Source organism: Pseudorasbora parva, chromosome 14 (genome assembly GCF_024679245.1).
Source record: "Pseudorasbora parva isolate DD20220531a chromosome 14, ASM2467924v1, whole genome shotgun sequence".
Classification (NCBI taxonomy): Eukaryota; Metazoa; Chordata; class Actinopteri; order Cypriniformes; family Gobionidae; genus Pseudorasbora; species Pseudorasbora parva.
This window is the reverse complement of record NC_090185.1, coordinates 45,943,752-45,963,161: the sequence shown is the minus strand read 5'-3', so window position 1 is coordinate 45,963,161 and position 19,410 is coordinate 45,943,752. Positions and strand designations below refer to the sequence as shown.

Genomic DNA, 19,410 nt, shown 5'->3' with positions numbered 1-19,410 from the left:
GTATACACTGTATTTCATGGTAGGGCAATTTAGCCTGTACAAAGTGTACTTACTGCTGCCTCCTCCATTGTGAGGGCAAACACAGGGATCTGCATCGTCGCAGTCTTGTGTTCACTCACTGCAACGCAGACCTTTCCACCAGAAATTTTTCTGCTCTCCCACTCTGTTGTCTATAAAAATAAAATAAAACAAAAAACTGTGAATAACTGACATAAACATCCTCTTTGCAGACTACCTAATTTAATCTGTTTAGGCTGATGCCCTCATGAAAACTGAGGTCTTAACACTTACTGTTATTCCCTCCACCGCTCCTGGTCTCTGGAAGTGGCCGAGGATCAGTATTGCTTCACAGTAATACCGGAACGTGGTCTTTTCCTCCAAAGCAACGTGGTCCCCTTCCAGCAGCCTCCCATAGACAGACAGCATATCTTTCTTCGCCTTCCGGAGGACGGCCTGGCACTCCTGAAGGCTCTTCTCACCATCCTGGAACCGGTCATACCTAGAATGACATACACGACCACAATGGGGCAGAGAATTACACACATGGCTGTATCACATAAACCCAGATGTACAGCCAAGCACATAAGTACTATCAACATGGAGGGAGTCATTAAAGAAAAACAAATGGAAAGCAGATTAGCAACTGACCTCGTTTTCAGACGACCTTGCTGTTGGACTTGGCAACTGGCTTTCTGATAGAAGCCAGGAGGTCGAGGTATGCTTGACACTTCCTGGAGAAGTCCGGATCAGCTGCAGCCAAGTTCAGGTGTGTCTTCAAATACTGAACAAACCGGATCATGTTTTTGATGTAATTCAGTATGGGGGCCGGGCCCATGTCAGCGCGCCGGAGTTGGGTGAGGTAGTCTTTTGTTTCGGTGGACTTCAGCAGGAAGTCCAAGCTGAGTTCATCCCCACTTGGTTGGATGAACCTCAGCATCCTGGAGACGTTGTCTACCTGTGATGAAAGGAAAAGAGAAGTGTGAGATGATGCAGTGAGAAGAAAAGCCACACACCGGCCAGCCACACACAGACACCCCTAATACAGCTCTGTTGTTTCTGAGTTCCCTTCCTTTATGGAACATAAGAGCTGCTCTACACGTGCTGTGCTACTATATATTAAAACATTTCCCGGTTACAGAGAGCAGTACGGAGCAGACTTTAAAAAAATTCAAATGGGATGCATCTTACCTCCTGCTGGCAGTTTGGGACCTGCAGGGTGTTGATCAAGTAGCCCTTGAAGTCAGACAACAGGGCCTCTTCTGCTGGGAACTTTTCATAGAGCCCCATTTGCGTCATCTTGACCCTGACGCTGGTAGTGAACTGCGCTTGATCTCTGAAAAAAAATACAGACCAAAGAAAATGAGCTCAAAGCAACCTTACATTTTGGTCACAGTTTCCGGACTGATGTGTGTGAGGTTTAGAACTTACTTTTGCCATGTTCTGTCACTTGGATCAGTGATGCTGCCCTCGGAGCTGCTATCCTCCACCACAGAGGCGCCACCAGCCACTTCAGAGCTGACACCGGCCCCTCCAGAAGGTTCACTGGGTGTCGGAACGTCAGACGTGGTGGTGGTGGACATCTCTTTGTTCCCCAGGTCTGCTTGGTTAGGTGCATTGGCAGCAAAAAAGTTTCTCTGGTGAAGCTCTTCCAGAAGAGCCAACCTGGATGGTTTGTGGGGGTAACGTTTGACCATTTCGTTGTAGTCCCAGTTCCTGGCTTGCCGTGTCCACTCCTTGGCAGACTCCTTGGCCCTCTTCACCTCCTCAAGCCGTTCTTCGGGTGTATTACCTTTCATGCAGACTCTGCGCAGATGCGTCGTCAGGATCTCCTGTGGTTTTTTACACAGCAAGCAGTGAACAATGTGGCGGTCGGATTTCTGGCTGTGAGACAAAGCAGACACCAACGATTAGAAATGTCAAAAGGAATGGAAACAGAGCAATTCTTAAAACAGAGGCAGAAAGAGATACTATCCTTCTCAAACATTTGTTTTATCATGTTTTTAACCCATAGTTTTTCAACTGGCATATAGCAATAACAGGCAGTATCAAGCAAATAACCAATAGGCAAATAACAGCATATAACACAACAACATGGAAATAACAAAGGCAAATAACATCATATAACAAAAACAAGGTAATAACATGGACAAAATATTTGATCAGACACAACACAAATGGGAAAAAATTAAATAGAGAAAAGCAATGGGAACTTACTTAGCAGATTGAGATGCCATGTTCCAAGATATTTCCAGATGTTCTTGCAGAAGTCAAAGGGTAGTCTCTGTAGTCAGATCTGAAAACAAAGTGAAAATGTGCTTCATCCAGCTGCAGTATGTATAGTGCACCAATGTGTGTGATGTCATCGCCAGCAGACCAATCAGGTTGCTTGCTATTGTTTATCAGGTGGGAGGAGCCAACCCGCCAACCCCTGGTTCTCAACCATGATGGCCCAGTGACCACAACCATTGATGGCCCATTTATTGCAACCATTGATGGCCCATTTATTACAACCATGATGGCCCATTAATTCTCTATTCAACTCAACTCCTTCCTAAGCCTCAACCATAAGGGTCCATCTATGCAAATTAGGGGCCATTCACTATTCAACTTGGCTCTTTCCTCAGCCTCAACCATCAAATTAGAGGCCAAACCAAAATTGGACCATCATGGTTAGAATACAGTTGAGGTAAGTATGTAGTTAATTGTGTGTCTTATAACAAACAATCTTGTTTGCATCTTCAACCCTCCATGCAGCAGGTATCAATTTCATTGATCTTGAAATCGAATAAATCTCCACTAGACTGTGGATCGTATCGTCCAATCTCACTCCTTAATGTAGATGTAAAAATCCTCGCTAAGATTCTCTCTCTGAGGCTGGAAGCTGTAATACATGATATAATTCATCCAGACCAAACTGGCTTTATAAAAAACAGACAAGGCTTTTTTAATCTTAGAAGGCTGATGAACATAATCTACACTTCATCAAACTCGTCTATACCAGAATCCCTAATTTCTCTCGACGCTGAAAAAGCTTTCGATCGTGTTGAGTGGGACTATTTATTTTATAAATTAAAACAATTTGGCTTTGGTGATAAATTTGTGTCCTGGATAAAACTTTTATATTCTTCCCCTATGGCGTTGGTAAAAACTAATGGTATCAGATCTGAATACTTTTCCCTTTACCGTGGGACAAGGCAGGGTTGTCCCTTGTCCCCATTGCTGTTTGCAGTAGCTGTAGAGCCTCTTGCAGTCTCTCTTAGGTCTAATGGCAATATAACAGGAATTCTTAGAGCAGGTAAAGAACAGAAAATTTCCCTTTATGCTGATGATGTAGTGTTATATGTTTCGGATCCAGAAACCTGTCTTCCCCACACTGTAAAAAAAATAAGGTGGTACAACAAAAACAATCTTAGTACCAATTTCCACTAGCTTTTTTTTGTTGACGAAACTTTTGTAAATCACAGATATATGAACTCAAAATAAGTTGTCTGTGACATTTTTTTTGTTGTTGTTGTGTAAACTAGACATTATTTGTTTTCTGGAGGTACGCAACTATTCAGTAACAAATCTTTTGTAGTTGAACCAATTCAAGAAATGTTGTCCATTGGAAACAGGTTTAGATTAATTTGGTCATCACCATTTTGGTGATGAGTGTTTCCTTTGGTTGGGTAGTTAGCCTCATTGTGTGAGTTTGTAACGGTGTTTAGCCAAAAGGCATATTTTTTGCTAAGAAAGAAACCAAGTTGATTAAGTGTTCAGCCTCATAAACTCTAATAAATCAATATTATTATTTCTGACCAATATTTAACCAGCAAAGTAGCAGTAGAGCAGACTTTCTGAACTTGAAATACATTATTGGGAGGAGTGTTTTGCCACACACAGGCATCAAGAATCAGCATGGGAATCTCAACAATGGTGACATGCTTCATGCCGCAATGCATGCTGGGAGCCAAAGCAGTATTAAAATGAGTGCTCCCAGCATGCATTGTGGCATGAAGCATGTCACCCTTGTTTAGATTCATATACTGATTCTAGATGTCTGTCTGTGTCTAAAAAAAAGTTCCCACAATGTTTTAAAAATCAAAATTCAGAATGACTGATCTGCTGCAAAAAAAAAAAAAAAACTTTTGTGGTAAACGTAATATACCATTATTTAAAAAAAAAAGAAAATCATGAAAAAAGTAGTCAACTACTCCCTTTATAAAGCTGTTCACTAGATCACTTGATCATTGGTTACAGCATTATTTGCAACACATTATGTGTTTTGTTTAACACTGTTACAAACTCATACAATTTGCCAAGACTCAAACTGCCCAACTAAAGGAAACAATCATCACCAAAATGGTAACCAAACATTTTCAATAAAAAAGTCTACATCTGAACCAGTTCATTCTTAATAAGAGCTTCTGTTTCCAAAAGACACAAAATGCTGAATTGGCTCAACTACAAAGGTTTTGTTACAGATTAGTTGCATCTCTCCAGAAAACAAATAATGTCACGTTGACTCAACGAAACATTTTTTTTGTGTGTCACAGACAACTTATTTTCAGTTCGCATAACTGTTATTTACCAAAGTTGAGTCAACAAAAAAAAGTTAGGGGGAATTAGTACTAAGATTTTTTTTTGTTGTATGAGATTTGTACAGTATGGATTTTTGCTGAACCAACAAAACAAAATCAGTCTTCTCAACTTTTTGCAATTTGTGTTTTTTACAATGTGTGATATTTTGTTGAACCAACACAACAAATTCAGTCATTTCAACTTTTTTAAAGTTGTGAGTAGTAATAGGATGCGGCATATGACAAAAAGATTTATGGCTTTGACCTTTTGACCTTTTGCCCGATTGAACTTCCGGGGTCACGGTCATGGAGGGGTTTCCGGTATGATTTATGACGTGACCTTTTGACCTTCCGGGGGTTATGGGGATTACGGGTATAATTTATGATGTGCCCTTTGACCTTCCGGGGTTGATGGGGATTACCGGTATAATATATAATGTTTTGACAGATGTTTTTATCCTTTGAAGTGGGTATGATAAAGTTTTTATCCTTTGAAGAGGGTATAATATATGATGTTTTGAAGTCGTTAATAATATATGAAGTCGTTAATAATGATAATATATGTTGTTTTTTTATCCTTTGAAGAGGGTATGATATATATTTGTGACGGAAAGTTTTATCCTTTGAAGTTCAGGCTATCAGGACCCTCCTCCTCCTCCTCATTCCGTAGCAACGTATATAAACTGATCGATGTGTAGTCTGTTCTACAAAAGAGAATCATGAGCTACATGAGGATGGATGGTTTATCCCCCCCTAAATCGCCGGAAAGACTGCCTAGGGCACCGAGAAAACCGTACGGTCACGTCCGTCTGACAGATTTTCTCCACGAAGTTACCGAATGGAAAACAGCTGAATTTAACATGGGCAGCGGACGCGTATTCGGGTACAGATTTCATAAACCGACTCGTACTGTTACGCTCTACACTACCGACAACCATGGAGAGTTTCAGGCCGTGGAAGACCCCTGCGTTGTATTTCCTGAAAAAGACTGGAATCTTTTTTACAATTTTGTCTGGAGGGATCTGAAAGACTGCGGTGAAGAGCCTTTGTACGTTGCAGAGTGGGACAGTGTAACCCCGAATGTCCGGTACCGTGTGGTGGGTGATCACACTAAAAAGATGGTGAAGGAATCTGTTTACATATTCTGCTGTAAAGAGAACACGAAACTCAGCAACGTTCGAGCGAGGGCTGTCATACCTACCGAGCATAACGATCTGTTTGAAATGCAATTATTGTTCAGCTGGGGCGATATGGATCTGCTGAAAGATATTTTCCCGAACATAAACAAAATGTTCAAATGGTGTGACATGCATGACGGATACAGCAAAGTTAAAGTGCAGCTGTTCCACCCCGACAAATGCGTGCGCAGCAGCACTGAAGCTATAGCGTCCACGCCCATTCACTACGCGCATCATGACTGAAGAAGCATCATCAGACCCCGCTCATGTCTGTAGCTGCGGTATCTCTTTCGGCAGCATTCTCGACCCTCCTGATGACAACGCGTGCGACCATAGTCTAACTTTCTCCCCCGAACCACCGGACCTCCACAAGGACTGGCTGGATAAATTCGCTTCGGACATCGGATCACACAACCTGACTTACCTCTCCGCTGATAAAGGCCGTTACGACGCTACAGACGGATGTTTCAGCGACGTCGGATTCAAAATCATAAAAGCCGCGACCGTGCTGCTGCTGGAACATCTCATCGCCGACAAGCTTAAGGACGAATGCCAGGGTTGTGCGATTAACCATCCTAGCCAGCTGCAGCATTCCTGCCTGTTTGACCCACCCAACTTCTTCTTGGACACACACTTTGACGAGCTATCAGGCAAGTTGTTTAAACCCTTCTTTCACGGCATCATCACTATTCTCCTGAACCGCTGCGGGTTAAAATCTAACCCTCATCGTATTCAGGGAACAGTCGGTACTATCCTGCACGAATTGAAAGACGAGCCGTTCATAGCGGCAAAGCTAGAAGAAATCAGGGGGAGACTTCTGGACGCACCCTGCAAGGATATAGTCTATGACGTGGTTGATCTCTGGGAAGGTCTTTCGATTGTGAATGGCTAGCGATCAAGATCCCTCCAGCATGGGTGCGAACTGCAGCCTAAAGAGTTGTGTGGAATTCATGTTTAAAGATCATTACAGAAACCGGATGAGCAATCTGTTGCATAAGATTATTGCGGATGCATCCAACCCCGGATTTCCAATTGACACCGACACGAGGCGTGAAGCGAATCTCAAGAAAAATATGGTGTTAATTAGAGGAATGCCTAATTCATGGGATGATTTGACGGACAAATGCGCAGACGGTACCAAACCACCCGATGTCATGATGAAAGAGGTTCTAGATATACTGTTTCAATCGCAGTCTGAGATTGGAATCACAGACCTGTTGTGTTCCTGTACCTATGTGGCGGACGTATGTTCTACACTGATATTGAGTACACGCGGGTATGATGAAAATGATGAAAATGAATTAGCCAAAATTGACGAAATGGAAAACATTGTTGAGAAAATTGTTGCAATGTTTATCGATTACATCCTAGCCCAAAACATGATGGCCTGCAGAGATTTTCTTTTCTGGTTAGACTTTCATTGATGTGATTATTACCATCATAATTTTTTACTAGCCATTATATCCTGTAACAATATTATATTCATTTTTAACTTTGTATCCCGTAAGTTATTACTTAGATGTTGCTATATTAACATCATTATATCTGTTTTTTATGTACTTGGATTACATGATCTGTTATTTCATTGTATCCATTTTACTTACTTACTTTTGTATTCTGTAACTTTTTTAATAAAAGATTGATTCAAAATCATTGTACGCATTATTCTTTTTGCAACGGCTGAAACGACATCATGTCGGAGCTCATGAAAAAGATTTATTATACACCATCCAACCCTGGTTCTTTAGGGGGTAAAAAGCGATTAAAAGATGCCGTCTTAAAAGATAGCGGGGTTCGTCTAAGCGATAAAGAGGTTTCAGAATGGTTGGCCGGTGAGGATGCTTACACATTACACAAAACAGCTCCTATAAAATACAAACGAAATAGAGTGGTTGTGTACGGGGTCGATACGCAGTTCCAGGCCGATCTTGTCGATATGACCGCCTACGCCAAGGATAATGACGGTAATAAATTTCTGCTGACCTGTATAGACGTATTTAGCAAGTACTCCTGGGTTCGAGTGTTGAAAAATAAGAGCGGCATTGAGGTTACTAAAGCTTTCAAGTCTATACTCGACGAGGGGCGTGTACCTCAGAAACTGCAGACGGATCAGGGAACGGAGTTTTTTAACAAGCATTTTCAAGATATGATGAAAAAGCACGACATCAATCACTTTGCTACCGCCACGGATTTGAAAGCCAGCGTTGTGGAACGGTTTAATAGAACGTTAAAAAGTCGCATGTGGAGATTTTTAATGGCTACAAATTCGCGCAGATACGTAGATGTTTTACAAGACATTATTCAGGGGTACAACACGAGTTATCATCGAAGTATCAGAATGAGACCCGTGGACGTGGACAAAGTAAATGAGGATCAAGTGTTTCAAAACTTGTACGGCGATATAAAGAAGACCGGGGTTAAACCCCTATTTAATTTCAAAGTCGGCGACGTCGTTAGGATTTCTAAAGTCAGAGGTCCGTTCGCCAAAGGTTACGAGCAGAACTACACGGAAGAATTTTTCACCGTGGCCTCTCGTATCCCACGACAACCCCCAGTCTACAGACTCACCGATTATGACGGTGATGTCATCGACGGGGTTTTTTATGAAAAAGAGCTGCAAAAAATAATTGTTAGTAAAAACAAATCTTTTAAAGTGGAAAAGATTTTAGGTCAGAAAAAACAAGGGAAATCTACGCTTGTTCTAGTGAAATGGCTCGGATGGCCTTCAAAATTTAATAGTTATATAGATAAAAAAAACTCTGCTGGACTTGCAATCTCCTTAAAACGATGCGTCGTTAACGGATCGACCCATACGGCACGAAGGATCGTCATGGATGATCACGGGTTCTACGTCACCTTGCCGTGCAATGCGTCGGATTCGGTTTATCCTGAAAATCGTATAGCCTGCTATACAACCAGGTTGGCTAAGCCCATAAACTTGAAAGGAGAATGGGAAGTCGGACTCGCCGAAATCGAATATCCTAGAAGTTGGTACATCTTTAATGACGAAGATGGACATTTCATTCTACATAAGGCCCCGGAACCCCCCGATGGCACCTCCACACATATTGGTATTTCTATCATTTCAAAATTGAACATAAACGGCGGTTACTACGTAAACATTCGAGCGATCCTCCGTGCTATAAACCAACATCTCACGCCCTCGGCCGTATTGCATCACGACGAATTAAAAAACAAGGTCTATCTGGTAGCGAAACCCAACATTTCGATGAGTTTCCGGGGGAAACTGGCCATCATTTTAGGAATGACGCAAAAACCTCTCGGAGGTTTAAGCTATCATAAAGAACCCGATTTTACTATGACCGTCATCTCGTACGCGCCTCATCAAGCGGATATCAACGCGGGGTTCTACACGATGTACGTTTACACAGACGTCATCCAATATCAATCGGTCGGCGATTCGCACGTACCCCTCTTGAGATGCGTACATATAACGGGTAAAAGCAACGACGCGGTCATTGCCAGATACGACAACCCCCATTACGCATCGGTCAACAAGGATCACATCGACAGCATCGTCATAGAGTTGAAGGACGATCAAAACAACGAGGTAGCATTTTCTTACGGGAAAGTCATAGTAAAACTTCACTTTAAACCAAAACGTATCCCGATTCTTTAAAAATGGTTTATTATACACCTAGAGAGACCAATACCTCGGACTATGTAAGCTATTACCAAAATCAAGCCGGCAGCGGCTTACCGGGGTATGCAGGGGGCGGGGTTATGTATGGGGCCGGAATAGGCGGTTTATTTAGAGGCCTGTTCAGGATGGCCATACCTCTGTTAAAAAGAGGATTTAGCATCGCGAAACCTCACCTAAAATCGGCGGCTAGAAATATAGTATCCGACGTCGTCTCAAACGTATTGACGCGGTCCCATAACGATAAAGCTCAAGACGGGTCCGGGCTAATGGTCATGGCCCGTAAGAGAATGTCTAAGCCGCCCGGTGTGAGGAGGCGTGGTCAATGGCTAGCACAAAAGAAGAAGAAGAAAGTGGCGAGCGGATCAAACAGGCTCTCACTCGCACGCAGAAAGCGCAAGAAGTCTGTTAGTCGAAACGTATCGATCAAGAGAGCCTCAAAATCTATATTCTAACATGGCGTTACTGCATCGCATGTCGGGAGAATGCATCAAGTCGGAGCTGGACTTATTTACGGTCCCGATGACGCAGACCGTTATTGAGAAAAATGGCTATTTAGAAGTGGCCCCTTTATCGGCCATATCCGACTCCGCTCCGTTGGAATTTTTTGTCGCGGGCAACGGCGATGATTATTTGGATCTCAACAACACCATGCTCTATCTACGGGTGAAAATCACGAAACCTAACGGTGATGTGATTGCACACCCGGCGAAGGTAGGGTTGATCAACTACCCCGGAGCCACCATATTTTCACAAGTCGACGTAACCCTGGGCGATCATCTGATATCTCAAAGTTCGAGCACCTATCCTTATCGCTGCATCATAGAAAGTCTGATCAACTACGGTAAAGATACTCTGGAATCTATTTTCGCCTCCGGCTTGTTTTACAAGGACACCGCGGGTCAGATGAATGTCCACGACCCCGCAGGCAATAACGCGGGGCTGACAAAGAGATCGAGCTACACCAGCGAAAGCAAGGAGGTGGAACTCCTTGTGCCCATACACAGTGATATATTCTTCCAGGAGAAACTTTTGATAAACGGGGTTGACATTAAGATAAGATTTATTAGAGCAAAAGATGAATTCTGTCTGATGAGGTCCAACGACGTGGCTTACAAATTAAATATAGTGGCTGCATCCCTATTTGTCAAGAAAGTTTCTGTATCACCGCCGGTGAGACTGGCACACGCCCAGACACTACTCTCGACAACGGCAAAGTACCCCGTCGATAGGGTCAGTCTAAAATCATTCTCCATACCCGCAGGGGCTCGTGTTTCGAATCAAGAAAATCTGTTTTTAGGAACGCTACCCAAGTCTATCGTCATAGGTATGGTCGACAACGACGCCTTCACCGGCTCCTACACGAAAAATCCATTCGCCTTTCATCATTATAACTTAGAATTTTCAGCGGTGTACCTTGACGGACAGCAGTTCCCTGCGAAGCCTCTTCAGCCCAATTTCAGCGATGGAATGGCGGTACGGGAATATTATCAGCTGGTGATGGCGACCGGGAGACATCTTAAAGATCAACCGCTCGCTATCGGCAGGAATGATTTCCTGAACGGATACACGCTTTACGCATTTAACCTCACACCCGACGAAGAGTGCGGTCAGCACATTTCGCTAATCAAGTCCGGGAATATCAGAGTCGAAGCTCGTTTCAGACAACCGCTGCCGAATACCATTAATTTAATCATTTACGCGGTATTCGACTCCATCGTTGAAGTATCTAACAGACGTCAAGTGCTGATAGACTACTATTGAGATGAACACGCTGCAACTCACGGCCGTCATGGATAAAATCACATGCGGGACTCATTTTCTCGGGGTTCTACCAAGCGATCAACTACCCAAAAAAACCCTAAGGATCTTACCGTCAATGGCGATCATTAACACCCACCCTTCCTGGTTACCGGGCGAGCATTGGATCGCGGTTTATTTAAGCAAGGAAGGACCCACATGTTTTTTCGACAGCTTCGGCAACCCGCCCAAAAGCCAGAGGTTTCCAATCGCCATCAATAACTTTCTAACAGCCAATGACTCCGCGGTATTATATTCCGACAGACGCGTCCAGGATTATTCATCGGATACCTGCGGTCAGCACTGTGTGTTTTTTCTATATCATTTAGCCAGAGGATGTGACTATAACCATGTGATGAAACTATACACAGATGATTACATAAAAAATGATAAAATGGTGTCCCTTTTTGTGAGGAGATTAAGACCGTATGTTTGTAATGATGAAATGTTTTCCTGCCTTCACTGTGTGCAGACATGTTTGGCATATAAATAAAAATCTTTAAACTATTATATTTGATAGTCTTTTTTATTGAATCATACAATGCATACAAAATAGAAGGATTCGTTAAAATTCCAACCATTGTCTTCGATCGATAGTTGGGGATTTAAACACAGAGTCTTCGGGCTCTGGAAACACAGAGCGTGAATATTTTCGTCCTCTTTTAGAAGGTCTGGCAAGGGTTTGAGCGGGGGAGTCGGGTTTACTCTTTAGAGACTGAATTGCACCCCTCACCTGTTGATTCGGCACCGTAGAAAAAGGAATGTTTAATTCTGCAAAGGCGCGTAGAAACTCCGACCATCCTATAGGTCTCCTGTTATCCCGAACCTTTTGCGGAGCCGTAATGTTTTTTAATAAATCGAGCATGTGCGAGCCTTTCACGGCTTTACCCCTGAACACAAACTCACCCGATTCGTTCCACGCACTTAGTTCTTTAGCTTTAGACATCTTGTCTAATATGTATCTGCTGTTTTTCACACTTCTCGAAGGCACATTCTTCAGAACTTCATCCATCACGTGCACATCAGCACCGTCATCTTCAACGGCCGTGGTAGTCGGTAGCTCGTCTTTATTAGGGGGGTCCGGTAGGGTGAGCGTTAAAACACCGGCCTCACGATCGCCTTGTTTAACGACGTTCAAAAACCTGCTTAGGGTATTGGCGTAAAGCTTTGCTTTTTCGTAAGGGCTCAAATCAGTGCGGAGTAAAATATTTCTCATGGATCCGTCCAATTCGTTTTCCACCGTCTGTTGAATACTCTCGCGGGGGTTTTCAGTTTTCATCCTATCCAATTGATGTTGCGGGACTAAATACATCTTCTCCGCATACTCCATCCTATCTATTTGCTATCAAGCTCGAAAGAAATGGTATGGCCACGCTCAGGAGCGGCAAAAGGAATCCGCCCTTCTGGTTGATGACTCGTTTCTTGGCCTCTATGCCTATTTTTTTATCGGCGACAAATTTAATTTCGGCTTTTCTCTTTTTCAGTTTTCTGTACTGTTGACGATTGACCGGAATCGTTCCGTAGAGAATGTTAAGAGCCACTTCACACAGGGATAAAATGAACTCGTCGGACGCCGATTGTAAAATAAGTCGTCGTTGTTTTGGAGAAGCTTTATGTAGTAGCTTTAACACAGGGAGATGTTTACAAAGTCTGGCTGACATGTTGATCACGTTCTTCTTTTTTTCGGGATATAAACCACTTGACGGTCGGACAGCAATCCTGTTCTGAGACGGTACTGCTCGGGAGTTTTTGCTTTATAGTCTATCATTAAGTAGCCAAAAGGTCGGTTGACCGCGTCGTGATAGCACTCCATGAAGTATTTTGTGTTTCCGGGGTACATTTGGCGCGCTAGCAGCGCTACTTGATTGACATCCCGAGGGTTTTTAAACAGAATCATATAATTGGTGTTTAAACTAATGGTTCGGCTGAATTTACCCTGTACAAACGCATTTTGAACGATGTAAACGCAACTTAAATTTCGATGATGAACAAAATTCACAAATACCCTTTGAAGCTCGGAGTTACCACTGGCCTGCTCCATCAAATCATCCACGATGAGAAGATTTGTTTTAGTGACAGGTAGCAAATCATCATCATTCAGACTCTCCGGTATTCCATGCACAAATTTAATGTCATACAATTTCAGTACATCATCATACAAAGGTTGCCAACAATCATACAACCATACAATGTTTTCAATTTTCTGAATGGATGTTGTAGTCTGAAATCAAAATAATCGGAAACATCCTGCGGTCGTCCGTGCGTCATCTGATCAGTAGCCATAAGGAAGTGTGGTGTAATCGGGCAAAAGCCTGCGTTTATTATACACCACCTTAAACCTTTTAACGACTGATTTGTTGTGCAATGTGAGAGTCTTTTTATTCCTCACAATGTTTTCCGTTTGAGCTAGGATGTATTCGCCACTATTAGGCGACGTCACATAACTGTCAACCAGATCGATCAGGGATTCCAGACGGATGGTTTGGGAATTTTTAGCATTCAGCGTTATACCCTTCGCTTTCATACACACCGTACCTTTGCACGTGCGAAAGCCATAAGATTTCGGACCGCTGGAACAAAACTCGGTGATAAAATCGTCATATTCGATTTCGCTAGTCAGCTCGCCCAAATGATCCCCGAGAGGCGGCTCCCAGTCGCCGGGCCTAGACACGAATATGACGCTGTCTGTGTCCGAGTATAGTAGACGGTCGCCGAGTCGGTCCATCAATGCGTACAATTCCAGTCGCGCGTGTGCGGTAGTGAACGCGCCTATAAACGCGTTAACATCGCGAGCCTTACAAACATCGTCTTTGAGCGGTTTATGCTGGACGAGCGCCACGTCGTCTGAGACGAATGAGAAATAGGACAACGTGTCAGTATTACCGAAAACGATTCTGGTGAAAACTTCAGGGTCGCTCACCAGAGTCGTTTGAGGTAAGTTCGGTCTTAAAGAGAATCGTCCCCACAAACTATTCAGAATTAATTTAGTGATAGCCCTCTGGGCAGCGTTGTACTTGATCTTTTCGGGGTCGAGTTGAATCCCCTCTTTTTCAAAATACTCACGGATGTAGGTCTCTTTCTCAGCGTCCGTGACAACGTTCGACGGGTACCCGGACGCTTGTTGTTTCAAACGTAGAAACGTTTTTACATATCCGTCAAACAACGTGTCTGACCGCTGCGGAAAATGCCAAACCTCGTCGATCTTGGCTACCACATAGCCCTTCTCGACGGCTTTTAAAAGCTCTATAGATACCCAACACCCCGACAGCGCTCTTTCCTCATTCGTGTGGGTACAGCTCGTGGTCTGGTTTTGATCGTGAGCGCAGGTTCTGCGCAACGGAAACATCAGTTTTCCCTGACATCTGTAAGGGAGGACCGGGTGCAGTAATTTGCGGGGAGGGTACACGGTTGCTTTGATAAGCCCGTAATAATTTTCAATCGGTTCAAAATCATTTAAAATGATCTGCGGGTGTTCGATCGGGTAGCTTTTCGTAGCCTGACAGTAAGGATATAACGAAGTGAAATCAAGGTAACGTATTTTCTCGTCCCCGCTCACTTTGTGATAGAGCTTATAAGCGTTAGTGCGCCCACCAAACAACGCCTCTCGAGGTCTCAGTCTCTCTGGGGCAGAATAATTAGCCATAAATTCTATCACAGAGGGGTCTGTCTTTTTCATGGCGTTCCATTCGCATTCCCAAAGAACCTCGATTTGCAAACCGTACGCATTCTGCAGAATTTCAACCTTATCGTCAAACTGTCTCCTGAGAACCCCGTAGGGTACTCCCGACAAGGGGTGTGTCTGATGAGGTTCAAAGCGGCAGCAGTGCCCGTGGAAGATGCACCCCGCGTATTCTAACCCGTGCCTCACACCGTCCTGCTCATAGTAGCCGTCTAAAAAGTACTTACCGATCGAAACTTCGCCATGGTTTACAGCGTGGTGAACGTCTGCTTTTCGACTTTTCTTAACGTACTCGAGCCATTCGATCGATCCGTTTGAGTAGCACTTATTCTGACGGATGTACGCTTTGTTATGCGTGAGAGCGAGCGTGTTTCTGTCGAGATAATGCGTTTTGAAGACCCCCATTGAACAACTGGCGATCGTCGTGAATGCAAAAGGGTCGAGTTTGGCGCATTCTATGAACGCCTCGCGGTATTTAATACAGCCTTCGCGTAATAAGACGACGTCGTTAACGCCGTACGTGTACAGTTCTTGCCTAAAGTCAAACCGTTCGCCCTGAACCGTGCTGTACCACGCGTCGAACTTTTTGCGGTCTTTATCCGACATGTTATCGTAGTTGTAGAACTTTTTGTCGGGGTAAGGTCCGACGTAGTTAGCGTTTTCAGCTCTGTTAAACATGTGTGGGAAGTAGGTTTTTTCAGTCATTGTTTCTAAGTCTAGCGCCGCGGGCATTTTTGCTAACGCCATTGGAAAAAATGCATAGCTATCGATATACCGCTGGGCAAACGACTCGTCGTACATGAAAATAATTTTACAGCCTTGCATTATGATCTCAATCCCGATCCCGGCATTGCAAAAATACTCAAGAATTAGAAAGGCGTCGAATCTGGATGCGTAATGAGCTATGAAGCAGTACCCGTTATATCGTGGTTGTCTGAAGCGGTCGATTAGCTTAGCGATGCAGTCGGTACCCTCAGCCGTAAATTTCTGACCTTTGAATGTGATCGCGCAAACAAAATTTGCCACGTGCCGACCGTTTTCGTAGCGCGTTTCAAAATCATAGAAAATGTATTTCTCGCATTTTTCCTTAGGCACTAGGGGTTGTATGAAACATTGATGCACACCACCATCCGCCAGATCCTCCCAACAATGGACGCATTTGTCAGGGCTACATTTGTGGTTTGTAGCCTTGTCCCCGCGTTTAACGTCGTAACGTTTGCAACATAGTTTACAGTATTTTATGATATCGCAGGCGGGGTATTCCTGACCGGGAGGTGAGTTTTTTTTTTATGCATTTCGAAGCAATAGCTCGATTTACAGTAACGCGAACAATCGGGACAATGTATGGTTCTTTTAGGAAACCTATGACAATCAACGTCAAAACAGATATTACAGGCGTGTTTACATCGATGGGTTCTGACGCTGGTGTAACTTTGTAACAAAATTGACAGACGTATGCTGAACCCAAGAAACCGGTCAGACTCAATATCATGTAGTAATGATCGTTATGCAGATACAGGAACACCGTTTTGGGGCGTGGTTCATCACAGGTTTTGTACGTTTCTAAGATCATGGCGTTCGATCTGTGAAATACGACAATTTTAATGCCTAGCGCTCGTTCAAACACAGCTATGTCGCTAAGAGCGATCGGGTTGTGGATTGAGAAGCCGGCGGCGTTTTGAATGGCGGTAGCCAGTTTTTCTAACTCATTCTCGGGTAGTTGAGGGTTAAGAAAACGAGCGATGCAAATAGAAAAACATAAATTATTTGATAAATTTGTGGGGCAAAATAAGGTGCTCTTTTTCTTTTTGATGACCTGACAGACGGCAAAATCTGTAAGTTTACGACGAGGGCGACCGCCTCCTTGTCTGTTCATGGCGACGGTGGCGTCGATCTCGACGACGTCGTCCGATAATAACCGATCGTTGCTCTGTAAAACTTTTTCAAATTGTTCCATTAGTAAATCCACGTTGTAATCATTACCCGATGTTAAAACACCGCTGACGGGTGTTTGTAGAGCGGGTGCGGACATGGTCATATTGATCACGGGAGCGTCGCTACCTATTTCTCTAGCAAAGCCGACGATCTCGCTCAGCAAGTCGTGTAAGCGGGTGTGATAAGAGGCCAAATCTGTAGAGTTAATCTCTCTCAGATTCATGCTTCTTCTCAACGACACGCTATTGAAACGAGGTTGTGGTAAAACATGATAACCGTTAACGAACCCCCCTTCTCGAATCAGCGTATCAACGTCCGTACTGCTTAATCGAGTCTGTACGGCAGGGTCAGTCACAAGTAAAGCGTCGACATTACCTGAAGTTGGTCTCGCTCCCCCGGTCGACGATTGTGAATTATCATCGGCGACAGGCTGTTCTGTAATGTCGTCGTCAGTACGCGTTGGTAGTTGATTATTTAAAACGCCCCCGTATTGTACAACAGGAATATTGTCTATGCTTAGGGCATGATCGTACAAATTCGCGTTTGAATTTACGGCTAATTCAAAAAGATCCAAATCGGTCGAGGTTGATGGGAAATCTAGATTATCAAATACTGTTCTAAAGAATCTGAAGGTGTTAAAAAATCATCCGGTAGTATACTTAGCATATCAATCTCGTCTGGTGACAGTTCTGTGTCGTCTGCGCAAAAGCTTTTTGATCCATCCATTTTAGATTTCAGACTAAAACATGAAATATCTCAGAATCATAGAGTATATGTGGAATGCATACATGAAATATCATAGACCATATGTAGAAAAATATAAAAAACATACATGAAATATAACAATATTATAGGGTATAGGTAGAAAAATATAAAAAGCATACATGAAATATCATAGAATATAAAAAGCATACATGAAATATCATAGAGTATATATGTAGAAAATATAAAAAAGCATATATGAAATATCATAGAGTATATATGTAGAAAAATAGATGGTATATAAAATCAATACATGTTGGCTAAAGAAAAACATCTATGGTATAAAAGTTTAATGGATTACGTGTAAAAGTTTACTCGTCCATTGTATCTATGAGGACGAGAATAAGATGATGAAACATAAGTACCAATTCACGGTGGTATTGGGCTAACTGCCGACCCCTTCTATCAGATTCCACATCCAGGATTGATTTCATGGTATGGATACAGCGAAATATTTCGCAGTACATATTTCGAATGAAATCATCATGGCTGCGCGTCTCGAGACGTGAGGCTCGAACCTCACTCCCGCATGCATCTAATCTACGTCGAGTGTCGCGCAACTCACTACTCAGCTCAATCAATCTCCTGTTTGCGTCACGCAACTCACTACTCTGCTCAATCAATCTCCTGTTTGTGTCGCGTGACTCGCTACTCAGCTCAATCAATCTCCTGTTTGCGTCACGCAACTCACTACTCTGCTCAATCAATCTCCTGTTTGCGTCACGCAACTCACTACTCTGCTCAATCAATCTCCTGTTTGTGTCGCGTGACTCGCTACTCAGCTCAATCAATCTCCTGTTTATAGCCTCATGGCTTGTGCTAAACTGTTGACCTAATGTCTCTATAGAAGGTGTATCAGTGTGTGGGGTGTCAGCAGGGGTAGGCACAGGCGACGCCTCTTGGACTTCGATGTCTTGTTCCGATGGCGACTGAAAAGGATATGGGGTATGACCCGCGTTTGAGCTCGTCCAAGAACTACTGACCCAAGCGGCACGTTGAGGCGTATTCCAGTTAGCCGCGTCGTCGGTACTTCCACCCGGCCCTGTCACGTAGAAATATAACAAAAAAACTTAATGGAATAGTAGAAATTGAGTTTAAATAAAATAATGTAGCTAATCTCACCGTCGGGAAATAGACTGTCACAACTCAGCGCCGGACTGTTCTGCGGGGGAGGGGGGCAAAGCGATTCTCTGGCCTTCTTTCTCAAAGGCTCGTCGCTAGGTTCAGAGGTCTGGTCTAAACTCGATGTGGTAGGGACTACTTGATTCTCAGTGTGCTGCGGTGGTGCGGGGTCTGGTCCGTCTTGGCTATCTGTTACGCTGACGGTCTCCTCTTCATCGTCTTCTCCAGTGAGGTCGACCAGCGGGAAGTCTGGTTGAGTTAGAAAATAAATGAAATCTAAAATAAATAAATAAATACGGTTGTTTTCTCATAGAACATTGAGAGATAAATATATACAAAAATATATACATAAAAATATAGCTGCTACGGTTTTATTTTACCGTCCGCAGTGCTGTCCGCATTGATCGTCTGAGTGCTCGCTGTAAATAAAAATAAATAAATAATTAAAGATAGCAAGAAAATTTAAATAAGATCGTTTTATAATTTATGAATGAATAGAAAAAAGATCGCTGCTAGGTTTCAATATCCAAACCTGCCGGGAAAAAACCTCTGTTATGAATGGAAAACAATTGTGAGTCGTTATATACGCCTGTTTGATGACCCGCCTACAGATAGATGACGTATAATGGCTGAATCCTGAAATAAAACATTATTTTCAGAATGTTATATCACTCCGACGCACTAGGGTGAGCAATTTCACCATAACCGGATATA

General features: G+C 43.3%; 1 protein-coding gene across 1 annotated transcript; it reads left to right on the top strand.

Moving 5' to 3' along the window:
* The first annotated feature begins 9,854 nt into the window (after positions 1-9,854).
* LOC137039812 (uncharacterized protein F54H12.2-like) lies at positions 9,855-11,162 on the top strand. Its single transcript, XM_067415085.1, has one exon. It carries the CDS (start codon positions 9,855-9,857, stop codon positions 11,160-11,162), a length of 1,308 nt encoding a protein of 435 aa, XP_067271186.1.
* The last annotated feature ends 8,248 nt before the right edge of the window (positions 11,163-19,410 follow it).

Excerpts from the sequence above, each read along its gene's own strand:
- LOC137039812 (XM_067415085.1), top strand. The coding sequence starts at position 9,855 with ATGGCGTTACTGCATCGCATGTCGGGAGAATGCATCAAGTCGGAGCTG.